Below are 15,228 nucleotides of genomic sequence, written 5' to 3'. Positions count from 1 at the left end.
GCTTAGATGATTGCAAAGTGTAAAAAAGATAATCTTTCAATTCTTTTTTCTGAAGTAGATACAAAATTGACATCCCAACTTGGTAAAACTACATAAAAAAGAAAACTACTGATTAATTTCAGTAATGAATATTAATTCCAAAATCCAAAATAAAATTTAGCAAGCAGAATACAAAGTATATTTTAAAAAATAAGTCATTATGCTCAAATACAAGATGGTGGAAATCTTTAATATAATTTCTTATCTAAATATATCTAAGGAGGGAAAAATGATAGAATTTATTCTCATAAACGTTAAAAAGAACTTCAGAAAAATAAACACTTATTTATTATTTTTAAAAGCTATATGCACATAAGCTATAAAATGGACTAATAACCTCTTGAATAGAGAAATACAAAGACTTTTCCATTAAGATTAAGAAGGGGAGCATGTCCACTAACTTCACTACTGTTTCATATTGTAATGGAAGAAGTAGCTAAGGTATTGCACAGGATTTTAAAAATCAGATACACAAAAGTTAGAAATGAAGACACCATTGTAGATAACATGATTGTGTATCTGTAGAAGCCAGAAGATTCCATGTTAAATCCAAAGCATATAAATGATGAAAGCATTCAATCATATTTTATATTAGCACCAAAAATCACCGATAGTCTTACACATGAAAAAGTTTAAAGATTTAATGTAAGACGTTACGCATTTAATGCAACAAAACTTTACACTAGAAATAAATGCCTTAGGAAATTATCAAAATTTAAAAACATTTGTCAAAGATTCAAAAGTATGCTTAAATAGGAACATCCCTTGTCCTTGGATGGAATGATTACAACATAATAAAAATGTCAAATTTCTTCATTAGTATAATTTCAATAAAGTACCAATAAATTTTAAGAAGTTGATTCTAGACTTCATATAAAAAGTAAACAGGCAAGAACACTAGGAAGCCCCTAAAGGAGAAAAACATCAACAAAGGATAGCCTTCCCATATGTTACAATGCACTCTAATGCCCCTGTAGTTAAAGCACTGTGGTTTGGGTATGTGAATAGAAAACTCCACATTGAAGCTGTACTGTTCCCTGTCTTCCAAACGGGCGGAAATTCAAAAGCTTGGCAGCAAACTCCATTACTAAGACTACGCAGAAACAGTCTTTCTCAGACATAGCTGGTAGGAATCCAAAATAATGCAGTTCCTGGGGACAGGAATTGAGCAATGTTTAACAAAATGACATGTTTTTAGCCTGTCAACAGTCTAACTTCTAGGAATCTACTCTGAAGACATGTGTCAACAACCATGTTAGCATAATTTGTAACGTCATTTGTAATAGCAAAGGATTGCTTATCTGTGCAGGACGAGAAAAATGGGATAATAAACTGTGATATATCAGCACAATAAAATATCTGGACAATATTTTAAAAAATAGAGTGAGGAAGGTCTCTATGAGTTGAGATGAAGAGTTGTCAGTTATCTTGTTTCGCAAAAACAGTGTATATAGTAAACTATCCTTCATGTTAGAAATACAAGCAAATAAATCATGATTTTTTAAGATGTTCTAGATAGCGGTTTTATCTCCTTCGTATACATTCCCAGAAGTGAGACTGCTGGATCATATGGTAGCTCTATTTTTAATTTTTTGAAGAACCGCCATATTGTTTTTCATAGTGCTCTACCAATTTATGTACCAGCCAACAGTACGTGGCGGTTCTCTTTTCTCCACCTCCTCAACAACACTTTATTTCTTTCCTTTTTGACGATAGCCATTCTAATAGATGTGGGCCAATATCTCACTGTGGTTTTGATTTGCTGTTTCCATGATATTAGTAATGTTGAGTTCCTCTTCATGTACTTGTCAGCCATTTGTATGTCTTCTTGGGGAAAAAGTCTATTCAAGTCCTCTGTCCATTTTTTATTGGGAGGTCTGTTTTTGTTTCTGCTATTGATTATATGAATTATTTATAGATTTTGGGTATTAACCTCCTTATCAGATATATGATTTGAAAATATTTTCTGCCATCCCTTAGGTTACCTTTGCATTTTGTGGGTTGTTGATATTGCTGTGCAGCTTTTTAGTTTGATGTAGTTCCACTTACTGATTTTTACTTTTGTTGCTTGTGATTTTGATGTTGTAGCCAAAAACATCCTTGCCAAGTCTGATGTCAAAGAGTGTTTTCCCTGTTTTCTCCTAGTCAGTTCAGTCAGTTCAGTCGCTCCTCCTGTCCAGCTCTTTGCAACCCCATGGACTGCAGCACGCCAGCCTTCCCTGTCCATCACTGACTCCCGGAGCTTACTCAAACTCAGGCCCATCGAGTCGGTGATGCCATCCAACCATCTCATCCTCTGTTGTCTCCTCATAGTTTAATGGTTTCAGGTCTTATGTGTAAGTCCTTACTCCATTTCAAACTAATTTCTGTAAGTGGTGTAGATGGGGTCCAATGCCTTTCTTTTGCATGAGTATATCCAGTTTTCCCAGCACCATTTATTGCAAAGACTCTCCTCTCCCCGCTGAGTATACTTGGCTCCCAGGTCAAACAGTGGGCCATAATATGTTTAAGGTCCATTTCTGGGCTTTCATTCAACCGTGTCAGAGAGGCACTGTCACCTGCCCAAGGCAACAAGTCGGTCAGGCAAAGCTGACATTCAGACCTCAGTCTCATGAACCCTAAGTCAGGGCTGCTTCTCCAAGCTTCTCCAGACCATCTCCCACCCAGGGCCCAGGTGATAGGTCAGGCATAGAGGCCCTGCAATGTGATCCTCTGAGGTTTTGTGCCCAGAAGACAGTGGGAGATGTTGTGGAAGGGCCAACATTCTGCTGAGGCAGCCCCCGTCACAAAGCACAGACCTCCAGGGTACTTAGGTCAGGCTGAGGGAGACTGATGGCAGATGACTCAGAGATTTGAGCCTGGCTGACTTCTTACTTCCTCAGGGACGATGCACCACTGTCTACACTTGCCCTCATGTCAACGCCGAGCAGCTTCCAAGTGTCTCTCACCACTGAACACTTCCCAGGCTTCACCTGAATTGGAGAGAGCAGGTCTGGAGCTTGAAACCCTCCCACTGTCCAAGACTACAGCCCAGTTTTACCCTCCTTCATGGAGGCTAACTGCCCCAGTCCCCAAACTGAGGCCTAAGCATCTCGTGAAGGCAGACCTGATTCCTTTAACCCAGGGCGCCCCCTGCTGGACTGACTAGTGGCTGATCTCGAGTCAGGCTGAAAGTAAGTTCCACTAGCTGATCAAGCCATCAACAAGAATCACAAAATTGGCAATGGCAGAGACTGGACTAGCTCTTGTCTCCAGCCACCTTCAGCAGAAAGATGGGGAAACAATGGAAATAGTGAGAGACTTTATTTTCAGTTCAGTTCAGTGGCTCAGTCGTGTCCGACTCTTTGCGACCCCATGAGTTGCAGCATGCCAGGCCTCCCTGTCCATCACCATCTCCCGGAGTTCACTCAGACTCACCTCCATCAAGTCAGTGATGCCATCCAGCCATCTCATCCTCGGTCATCCCCTTCTCCTCCTGCCCCCAATCCCTCCCAGAATCAGAGTCTTTTCCAATGAGTCAGCTCCTCGCATGAGGTGGCCAAAGTACTGGAGTTTCAGCTTTAGCATCATTCCTTCCAAAGAAATCCCAGGGCTGATCTCCTTCAGAATGGACTGGTTGGATGTCCTTGCAGTCCAAGGGACTCTCAAGAATCTTCTCCAACACCACAGTTCAAAAGCATCAATTCTTCGGTGTTCAGGTTTCTTCACAGTCCAACTCTCACATCCACACATAACCACTGGAAAAACCACAGCCTTGACTAGACGGACCTTTGTTGGCAAAGTAATGTCTCTGCTTTTCAATATGCTATCTAGGTTGGTCATGACTTTTCTTCCAAGGAGTAAGCGTCTTTTAATTTCATGGCTGCAGTCACCATCTGCAGTGATTTTGGAGCCCCCCAAAATAAACTCTGACACTGTTTCCACTGTTTCCGCATCTATTTCCCATGAAGTGATGGGACCGGATGCCATGATCTTCGTTTTCTGAATGTTGAGCTTTAAGCCAACTTTTTCACTCTCCTCTTTCACTTTTATCAAGTGGCTTTTTAGTTCCTCTTCACTTTTTGCCATAAGGGTGGTGTCATCTGCATATCTGAAGTTATTGATATTTCTCCCAGCAATCTTGATTCCAGCTTGTGTTTCTTCCAGCCCAGCGTTTCTCATGATGTACTCTGCATAGAAGTTAAATAAGCAGGGTGACAATATACAGCCTTGACGTACTTCTTTTCCTATTTGGAACCAGTCTGCTGTTCCATGTCCAGTTCTAACTGTTGCTTCCTGACCTGCATATAGGTTTCTCAAGAGGCAGGTCAGGTGGTCTGGTATTCCCATCTCTTTCAGAATTGTCCACAGTTTATTGTGATCCACACAGTCAAAGGCTTTGGCATAGTCAATAAAACAGAAATAGATGTTTTTCTGGAACTCTCTTGCTTTTTCCATGATCCAGCGGATGTTGGCAATTTGATCTCTGGTTCTTCTACCTTTTCTAAAACCAGCTGGACATCAGGACATTCACAGTTCACACATTGCTGAAGCCTGGCTTGGAGAATTCTGAGCATTACTTCACTAGCGTGTGAGATAAATGCAATTGTGCAGTAGTTTGAGCATTCCTTGGCATTGCCTTTCTTTGGGATTGGAAGGAAAACTGACCTTTTCCGGTCCTGTGACCACTGCTGAGTTTTCCAAATGTGCGGGCATATTGAGTGCAGCACTTTCACAGCATCATCTTTCAGGATTTGAAATAGCTCAACTGGAATTCCACTAGCTTTGTTTGTAGTGATGCTTTCTAAAGTCCACTTGACTTCACATTCCAGGATGTCTGGCTCTAGGTGAGTGATCATACCATTGTGATTATCTTGGTCTTGAAGATCTTTTTTGTATAGTTCTTCTGTGTATTCTTGCCACCTCTTGTTAATATCTTCTGCTTCTGTTAGGTCCATAGCATTTCTGTCCTTTATCGAGCCCATCTTTGCATGAAATGTTCCCTTGGTATCTCTAATTTTCTTGAAGAGATCTCTAGTCTTTCCCATTCTGTTGTTTTCCTCTATTTCTTTGCATTGATCGCTGAGGAAGGCTTTCTTATCTCTTCTTGCTATTCTCTGGAACCCTGCATTCAGATGCTTATATCTTTCCTTTTCTCCTTTGCTTTTCATTTCTCTTCTGTTGGGGGGCTCCAAAATCACTGCAGATGGTGACTTCAGCCATGAAATTAAAAGACGCTTGCTCCTTGGAAGAAAAGTGATGACCCACCTAGACAGCATAATAAAAAGCAGACACATTACTTTACCAACAAAGATCCATCCAGTCAAGGCTATGGTTTTTCCAGTAGTCATGTATGGATGTGAGAGTTGGACTATAAAGAAAGCTGAGCACTGAAGAAGTGATGCTTTTGAACTGTGGTGTTGGAGAAGCCTCTTGAGAGTCCTTTGGTCTGCAAGGAGATCCAACGAGTCAGTCCTAAAGGAAACCAGTCCTGAATATTCATTGGAAGGACTGATGCTGAAGCTGAAACTCCAATACTTTGGCCACCTGATGTGAAGAACTGACTCACTGGAAAAGACCCTGATGCTGGGAAAGATTGAAGGCAGGAGAAGAAGGGGATGACAGTGTATAAGATGGTTGAATGGCATCACCAACATGATGGATATGAGTTTGAGTAGGCTCTGGAAGTTGGTGATGGACAGGGAAGCCTGGCGTGCTGCAGTCTATGGGGTTGCAAAGCATCAGACACGACTGAGCGACAGAACTGAACTGAACACCAGCATCCCAAGACCCTCTGCCGTCCGTCTCGATCTTTGCCCCTCTCATGGGTTCAGAACAGCTGGAGGATTCCTGTCTTTCATGCAACCAATACGAGGCCAGCATTGCCTCTTCTCTGAACACTGCTGGCCATCCTGGCACCGTCCAGGGGCTGGGGGCGGGGGCAGGGGCTGGCTGGAAGCTCCAGCCCCAATACGGAGTTTTGGGGCAGGGGAGAGTCTTTCACTGTCTCTTCCTCAAGAGATACAACATAGAGGGAGGTGGATTTAAGGGCTCAGAGACCACCTTCCTGGAAGATGAAAGGATTCCCCAAAAACCAGAAGGAAGGCGGCGGGGGAGCAGACATGACCCAGAGGTGGGCAAGGGGAGGGTGCTCAGGACAGCCTGACAAGGGGCGTGCCATGTCGCTGACTCCCGAGGGAATGCGCCGGGCCCCCACACAGGTGTTTCTGGCCCAGAGAAAGAGAACAGGCACACAGAACAAAACAGGACAGAAAGAGAGAGAAGAAATAAAGCACACACATGAGAACACTGGATGAAAACTGAGACGGAAGGACAAGCAAGACGGAAGGACAAGCAAGACAGGACAGCAAGGCAGTAATAAAAGGAACCGGAAACGGAAAGAAGGATATGGAGGGGAAAGAAGATGGAGAGCAAGAGGACAAAGGAGACGCAGAGAATGAGAGGAGCGAGAGGGAGGGAGGAAGCAGGCGAGAGGCACACAGGGAGTGGCAGACAGCGCTGTCTGCGCAGGGGTCCTTTCAGGTGGTCCAGGCACACGCCCGGATGACGCCCTCACGAGAACTTGCTGTCTGTCAGGGTTCCCATTCCGGAGATGCCCAGTGGAAGGACTGGGTTGAACTCCTGCTCTAGGAAAGAAAAAGGCACTCCCCCCGCCCACCGAGCTAGCCAGGCACCCCTCCACCCCTGCCCATTCTGAGCTACCCCCAGTAGGTGACTGTGATTCAGACCCTCCCCTTCAGCCAATGCTTCAGTCAATGCTTCTTCACTATTACACTGTCTTCAAAGACCCTTCCTCCTCAACCCTCCATCTTTCCCTTCTTCGCCAGGAGTCAACCCTGCACCTAGTCTGATGGCTGCCCTCACCCCCTTGTCACCCGTTTACTCCGACACGCCTTTTCCCCAGGAAACCCTTGGTGATCTAATCTTACCCTGACATCTGCCGTCCAGGGGACCTTAAGCTCAGTCAGTCACCTGTTTGTTTTTGGTTTGAATTGTTCAAGCAATGAAGGGAAAGGAAGCGAGGAGTCGGACACGACTGAACGACTTCACTTTCACTTTTCACTTTCATGCATTGGAGAAGGAAATGGCAGCCCACTCCAGTATTCTTACCTGGAGAATCCCAGGGACGGGGGAGCCTGGTGGGCTGCCGTCTATGTGGTCGCACAGAGTCGGACACTACTGAAGCGACTTAGCAGCAGCAGCATACATATATTTCAAATTTTCATAAATTTGAAAATTGATATTTGTCTGTTTATTGAGGGAATTGTTACAGTTCATGAAGGTAGAAAAGAAAAACACATGTTTTGAAGACCACTCTCTAAGAACTGAAATCCCTCTGTGATCCCAAATCAAGAAAGAATCACAAAGCAGAGAGAGAGGAAATGCATGGCTAAATAACACTTCATTATTAGGTAGATTAGGGTCTTCAACCCCTTAAATTAAGATTCAAGGTTGCTAAGCAGAATTTCCATTTCTAAATTTATGAAGGCCTAGGTTTTAGACGCTGAAGTAGCTTAGAACCAAGGCCACGTTCCACTCCATTTCCAGCCCTGAAGTCCCAAGTCTAGTCTTACATCATACAGCTCCCACAGGTGGAGAGGCGACCAGCGGCTGCACCAGAGACGATGTAGTGAAGAGACTTGCCCCTCACCTCAGGATAAGAATGTACACCTTTCATGGCATCCAAACACAGAAACTCTGACTCAAAAATGCCCTGGGAACTTAACGAACAGAGAGTCGGAGTGTCAGGAGGCATTTAAAAAAAAGCATCAGAAAAACAGAAGTGCAGGCACTTAAGAGGAAGCGTGAAACTGTGATCCCATCCTTTTATACAATCACCGAAGGGTCCCCCACGAAAGGCTGAAGACAGAGAAGGGGGCAGGGGAGAGAGAGACTCAGTAGTCATAGACGTCCCTGTAGTTTTAAATAGAGAACACTCTATTTCTTTGTGGCATTTTCATATCGAGAAGCATTCAATTCTTGATAAAAAGAAGTCTTGTGGAATGAGGCAAGCAGGGAAGCACTGGAGATCAGTTATCCAAGTCTGAGCCTGGACTCCCCCACGTCTTCTCAAGCCTTGAGAAGCCTCTTCTCAAGCCTTCTCAAGAAACCTGTAAAGAGAGGTTTCTACCTGGGGAGAGCAGAGAGAGAACAGAGACATGGGATGATGCAGACCCTGAGGGGAACACGGACTGGATCCTACGACCACTATGGTCTGCACCCCATATACTCCTCCCAAGGATGCTGAGATGCACTTCCAAGGAATCAGGGTTCGAGAATTCTAGGTGAGCCATGCTGAAGAATTATACTCTCAGAACCCCTTACCTCACTGTTTAAATGTAAAGAGGAAAGTGCTTCCTCATTATGAGCGATTAGAAAAAATAATGGCCAGGGGCTTCCCTGGTGGTCGAGTGGCTAAGACTGTACTCCCAATGCGAGGGGCCGGGGTTCCATCCCTGGTCAGGGAACTGGATCCCACAAGTTTCAACGAAGATCACAGATTCTGCGTGCTGCAACTAAGACCCAGTGCAGCCAAATAAACAAACATTAAAAAAAAAAAAAAAAAAAGCCCTGGAAAACTGTTATGATAAAAATTCAGTAACAGTTCAGACACTTAGAGATAATCTCATCCTGACCTCCTTGTCATTTCACCAAACAGTGATGCCTAAGACACAAATGGTGCATTTTCTGAAGAAGGTTTGAAGGCCCTCTCTCTTCACTGTCTTTGAGGTGAGTTTTGGGGCAGGCAGACCAGACCTTACTTCCCCAGTCGGGGACCCAACCAGGGCCCCCCTACAATGGAAATGCTGTGTCTCAACCACTGAATCCCCAGAGAAGTCCCAGACCAGATATCAATTTAAAAGCTCTTGTCTCCATGAAATCTAAGGGTACTGACAGTCCTCCACTCCCTCTGGAAGACCTGGTTCTTCTGCAACGTTTCAGGGGCAAAGTGGAGGGGGTGGGGGATGGCAGATGTAGGGCCTCTCACCTCACTCCAACGATGCCCAGGGTTCCATACACTGACGCCTACAGTTGTAGAAACAACACTTCTTGGTCCCATTGCACCCTCGATCGCGCTGGCACATAGGTAAAAGGACGAAAGGGCAGGAAAGAAAAAATTCTGGGCAATATCCAGGTTTCTGGACGGCTGGGGAAAAATGCCACAAGGTGAGGTGGGGGCCCCTGGGCATCTGCCCCAGTGGGTCCCACCGGCTTCTCGGAGAAAGCGTGCCCCCACCCCCACCACACCGAGGACCGCCGCGCCCTCCACGCACCCTTGCGGGGTCCCGGCTGTGCCGTGTGCAAGCAGAGCAGGAGGATGATCACGGGGAGCGCAGAGAAGCTGCTCGTCTTCATTGTGGAAGCAAAGAGTGTCGGTGAACGTGGAGACTGGATGTCTTGTTTATATCGACTCTGGCAGGCGGCGGCCAGCAGGGGGAGCTGTAGTTCCCAGGGTCCAAGGTCAAAAGCGCCCGCGTTTGACCAGGAAGTATCAAGTCTCCCATCCTTGAAAAAGGAACTGTAATAGCCTCTGAGGCATAACCTCTGAGACCCCACAAGTGCGCCCTCGTCTTCAGAGAGTGTCTGGGCTGGACATTCCTGCTTTATGCAGTGGATTTGGAGGCAAATAGGAGGAAATGGTCTTTCCCAGGGCACTTTATCCGGTCTGACAACTCTCTCCCCTTCTCACCATGTATCCAGGACAATGTAACCCCAACCCTCCCCACAGATTTCAGAAAGGGGTGCATTCAAAGAGTTTCCTTTGAACAAATTAACCTTTGAAACACATACAGGTACCAAGACAAAGCACAATAATAAGCTATTAGCAAAATAAAATGGAGCTTTTTTTCTAAAAAAAAACCCAACAAAACAAAACACCAACTCTCCTATTTAAAACATTATTTATTTATTTATCTTGGCTGTGCCTGGGCTTCCTCTAGTTGCAGCAAATGGGGGCTGCTCTCTAGCTGCAGTGTGCGTGCTTCTCATTGTGATGGCTTCTCTTGTTGCGGCTCACGGGCTCCAAGACGTGAGGGTTTCAGTAGTTGTGGCCATGGGTTTACCGGCCCAGTGGCATGTGGATTCCTCCCAGACCAAGGACTGAATCAGTATCCCTGCATCTGCAGGCAGACTCTTAACCACTGGACCACAGGGAAGTCCCTTAATACGGAGATTTATGGATACCATCGTGCATTGGTAGCCTGAGCATTCTTTGGCATTGCCTTTCTTTGGGACTGGAAGGAAAACTGACCTTTTCCAGTCCTGTGGCCACTGCTGAGTTTTCCATATTTGCTTAATTCAGATTGAAATTGAAGAAAACAGGGAAAACCGCTAGACCATTCAGGTATGACCTCAACCAAATCCCTTATGATTACACAGTGGAAGTGAGAAATAGATTTAAGGGCCTAGATCTGATAGATAGAGTGCCTGATGAACTATGGAATGAGGTTCGTGACACTGTGCAGGAGACAGGGATCAAGATCATCCCCATGGAAAAGAAATGCAAAAAAGCGAAATGGCTGTCTGGGGAATCCTTACAAACAGCTGTGAAAAGAAGAGAAGTGAAAAGCCAAGGAGAAAAGGAAAGATATAAGCATCTGAATGCAGAGTTCCAAAGAATAGCAAGAAGAGATAAGACAGCCTTCTTCAGAGATCAATGCAAAGAAATAGAGGAAAACAACAGAATGGGAAAGACTAGAGATCTCTTCAAGAAAATTAGAGATACCAAGGGAACGTTTCATGCAAAGATGGGCTCGATAAAGGACAGAAATGCTATGGACCTAACAGAAGCAGAAGATATTAAGAAGAGGTGGCAAGAATACACAGAAGAACTGTACAAAAAGGATCTTCATGACCCGGATAATCACGATGGTGTGATCACTCATCTAGAGCCAGACATCCTGGAATGTGAAGTCAAGTGGGCCTTAGAAGCATCACTACAAACAAAGCTAGTGGAATTCCAGTTGAGCTATTTCAAATCCTGAAAGATGATGCTGTGAAAGTGCTGCACTCAATATGCCAGCAAATATGGAAAACTCAGCAGTGGCCACAGGACTGGAAAAGGTCAGTTTTCCTTCCAATCCCAAAGAAAGGCAATGCCAAGAAATGCTCAAACTACTGCACAATTGCACTCATCTCACATGCTAGTAAAGTAATGCTCAAAATTCTCCAAGCCAGGCTTCAGCAATACGTGAACCATGAACTTCCTGATGTCCAAGCTGGTTTTAGAAAAGGCAGAGGAACCAGAGATCAAATTGCCAACATCTGCTGGATCATGGAAAAAGCAAGAGAGTTCCAGAAAAACATCTATTTCTGCTTTATTGACTGTGCCAAAGGCTTTGACTGTCTGGATCACAATAAACTGTGGACAATTCTGAAAGAGATGGGAATACCAGACCACCTAACCTGCCTCTTGAGAAATCTGTATGCAGGCCAGGAAGTAACAGTTAGAACTGGACATGGAACAACAGACTGGTTCCAAATAGGAAAAGGAGTACGTCAAGGCTGTATATTGTCCCCCTGCTTATTTAACTTCTATGCAGAGTACATCATGAGAAATGCTGGACTGGAAGAAACACAAGCTGGAATCAAGATTGCTGGGAGAAATATCAATAACCTCAGATATGCAGATGACACCACCCTTATGGCAGAAAGTGAAGAGGAACTAAAGAGCCTCTTGATGAAAGTGAAACAGGAGAGTGAAAAAGTTGGCTTAAAGCTCAACATTCAGAAAACGAAGATCATGGCATCCGGTCCTATCACTCCATGGGAAATAGATGGAGAAACAGTGGAAACTGTGTCAGACTTTATTTTTTGGGCTCCCAAATCACTGCAGATGGTAACTGCAGCCATGAAATGAAAAGACACTTACTCCTTGGAAGGAAAGTTATGACCAACCTAGATAGCATATTGAAAAGCAGAGACATTACTCTGCCAACAAAGGTCCGTCTAGTCAAGGCTATGGTTTTTCCAGTAGTCATGTATGGATGTGAGAGTTGGACTGTGAAGAAGGCTGAGCGCCAAAGAATTGATGCTTTTGAACTGTGGTGTTGGAGAAGATTCCTGAGAGTCCCTTGAACTGCAAGGAGATGCAACCAGTCCATTCTGAAGGAGATCAGCCCTGGGATTTCTTTGGAAGGAATGATGCTAAAGCTGAAACTCCAGTACTTTGGCCACCTCATGCGAGGAGTTGACTCATTGGAAAAGACTTTGATGCTGGGAGAGATTGGGGGCAGGAGGAGAAGGGGACAACTGAGGATGAGATGGCTGGATGGCATCACTGACTCGATGGATGCAATTCTGAGTGAACTCTGGGAGTTGCTGATCGACAGGGAGGCCTGGCGTGCTGCGACTCATGGGGTCGCAAAGAGTCGGACACGACTGAGCGACTGAACTGAACGGAACTGATTGAATGCAGCACTTTCACAGCATCATCTTTTAGGATTTGAAATAACTCAACTGGAATTCCATCACCTCCACTAGCTTTGTTCATAGTGATGCTTCCTAAGGCCCACTTGACTTCACATTCTAGGATGTCTGGCTCTAGGTGAGTGATCACACCATTGAGGTTATCTGGGTCATGAAGATCTTTTTTGTATTGTTCTTCTGTGTATTCTTGCCACCTCTTCTTAATATCTTCTGCTTCTGTTAGGTCCATAGCATTTCTGTCCTTTATTGAGCCCGTCTTTGCATGAAATATTCCCTTGGTATCTCTGATTTTCTTGAAGAGACCTCTAGTCTTTCCCATTCTATTGTTTTTCTCTATTTCTTTGCGCTGATCTTTGAGGAAAACTTTCTTATCTCCCCTTGCTATTCTTTGGAACTCTACATTCAAATGAGCATATCTTTCCTTTTCTCCTTTTCTTTTCACTTTTCTTCTTTTCACTATTCACTATTTGAAAGGCTTCCTCAGACAGCCATTTTACTTTTTGCATTTCTTTTTCTTGGGGATGGTCATGATCCCTGTCCCCTGTATGATGTCATGAAGCTCTGTCCATAGTTCTTCAGGCATTCTGTCTATCAGATCTAGTCCCTAAATCTATTTCTCACTTCCACTGTATAATCATAAGGGATTTGATTTAGGTCATACCTGAATAGTCTAGTGGTTTTCCCTACTTTCTTCAATTTCTTCAGCATTACTGGTCAGGGCATCAGTTCAGTTCCCTGAGTTCAGTCGCTCTGTCATGTCCAACTCTTTGCGACCCCATGAATCACAGCACCCCAGGCCTCCCTGTCCATCACCAACTCCCGGAGTTCACTCAAACTCATGTTCATCGAGTCAGTGATGCCATCCAGCCATCTCATCCTCAGTCATCCCCTTCTCCTCCTGCCCCCAATCCATCCCAGCATCAAAGTCTTTTCCAGTGAGTCAACTCTTCGCATGAGGTGGCCAAAGTACTGGAGTTTCAGCTTTAGTATCATTCCTTCCAAAGAAATCCCAGGGCTGATCTCCTTTAGAATGGACTGGTTGCATCTCCTTGCAGTCCAAGGGACTCTCAGGAGACTTGGATTACTGTGATATTGAATGGTTTGCCTTGGAAATGAACAGAGATCATGCATTTTGGACTCTTTTGTTGACTGTGATGGCTACTCCATTTCTTCTAAGGGATTCCTGCCCACAGTAGTTGATATTAAGGTCATCTGAGTTAAATTCACCCATTCCAGTCCAGCTTAGTTCGCTGATTCCTAAAATGTCAATGTTCACTCTTGCCACCTCCTGTTTGACAACTTCCAATTTGGCTTGATTCATGAACCTAACATTCCAGGTTCCTATGCAATATTGCTCTTTACAGCATTGGACCTTGCTTCCATCACCAGTCACATCCACAACTGGGTGTTCTTTTTGCTTTGGCTCCATCTCTTCATTCTTTCTGGAGTTATTTCTCCACTGATCTCTGGTAGCATACTGGGCACCTACCGACCTGGGGAGTTCATCTTTCAGTGTCCTATCTTTCTGCCTTTTCATACCGTTTATGGAGTTCTCAAGGCAAGAATACTGAAGTGGTTTGCCATTCCCTTCTCCAGTGGATCACATTTTGCCAGACCTCTCCACCAAGACCCATCTGTCTTGGGTGGCCTTACACGGCATGGCTTACTTTCATTGAGTTAGACAAGGCTGTGGTCCATGTGATTAGATTGGTTAGTTTTCTGTGATTGTGGTTTCAGTCTATCTGCCCTCTGATGCCCTCTCTCAGCGCCTACCGTCTTACTGGTGTTCCTCTTACCTTGGACGTGGGGTCTCTCTTCACAGCTGCTTCACAATTGCACTCATCTAACACACTAGTAAAGCAATGCTCAAAATTCTTCAAGCCAGGCTTCAGCAATATGTGAACCATGAAATTCAAGATGTTCAAGCTGGTTTTAGAAAAGACAGAGGAACCAAAGATCAAATTGCCAACATCCGCTGGATCATGGAAAAAGCAAGAGAGTTCCAGAAAAACATCTATTTCTGTTTTATTGACTATGCCAAAGCCTTTAATTGTGTGGATCACAATAAACTGTGGAAAATTCTGAAAGAGATGGGAATACCAGACCACCTGACCTACCTTGAGAAACCTGTATGCAGGTCAGGAAGCAACAGTTAGAACTGGACATGGAACAACAGACTGGTTCCAAATAGGGAAAGGAGTACTTCAAGGCTGTATATTGTCCCCCTGCTTATTTAACTTATATGCAGAGTACATCATGAGAAACACCGGGCTAGAGGAAGCACAAGCTCGGATCAAGATTGCTGGGAGAAATATCAATGACCTCAGATATGCAGATGACACCACCTTTATGGCAGAAAGGAAAGAAGAACTAAAGAGCCTCTGAAAGTGATGAGCCTCTGAAAGCTTGATGAAAGTGAAAGAGGAGAGTGAAAAAATTTGCTTAAAACTCAACATTCAGAAAACTAAAATCATGGCATCTGGTCCCATCACTTCATGGCAAATAGATGGGGAAACACCAGAAACAGTGGCTAACTTTATTTTGGGGGGCTCCAAAATCACTGCAGATCATGAAATTAAAAGACGTTGCAGCCATGAAATTGAAAGTTTTGTACAATGCAGATGTGGGAATGATTTCTGAAAGCCAACTGATACAGTTAACCTCAAGCAAATGAAAAACTTCTGTAGGGCAAAATTAATCCTACACTAGGAAAAAAATTAGAAATTCTGAAAATGTGAGTGAATACATACAATAGGAATA

General features: G+C 44.3%; 1 protein-coding gene across 1 annotated transcript; it reads right to left on the bottom strand.

Annotated features, from left to right (window-relative positions):
- Positions 1–9,029: 9,029 nt before the first annotated feature.
- Positions 9,030–9,396, bottom strand: LOC138091053 (WAP four-disulfide core domain protein 15A-like). The gene is made up of 2 exons (XM_068986699.1): positions 9,315–9,396; positions 9,030–9,187 (listed from the first exon to the last, which is right to left on the bottom strand). Exons 1-2 carry the CDS (start codon positions 9,394–9,396, stop codon positions 9,030–9,032), a joined length of 240 nt encoding a protein of 79 aa, XP_068842800.1.
- Positions 9,397–15,228: the final 5,832 nt, after the last annotated feature.

The sequence above is a fragment of the Capricornis sumatraensis genome, chromosome 15 (assembly GCF_032405125.1).
Source record: "Capricornis sumatraensis isolate serow.1 chromosome 15, serow.2, whole genome shotgun sequence".
Classification (NCBI taxonomy): Eukaryota; Metazoa; Chordata; class Mammalia; order Artiodactyla; family Bovidae; genus Capricornis; species Capricornis sumatraensis.
This window is presented reverse-complemented; position numbering and strand designations above follow the sequence as displayed.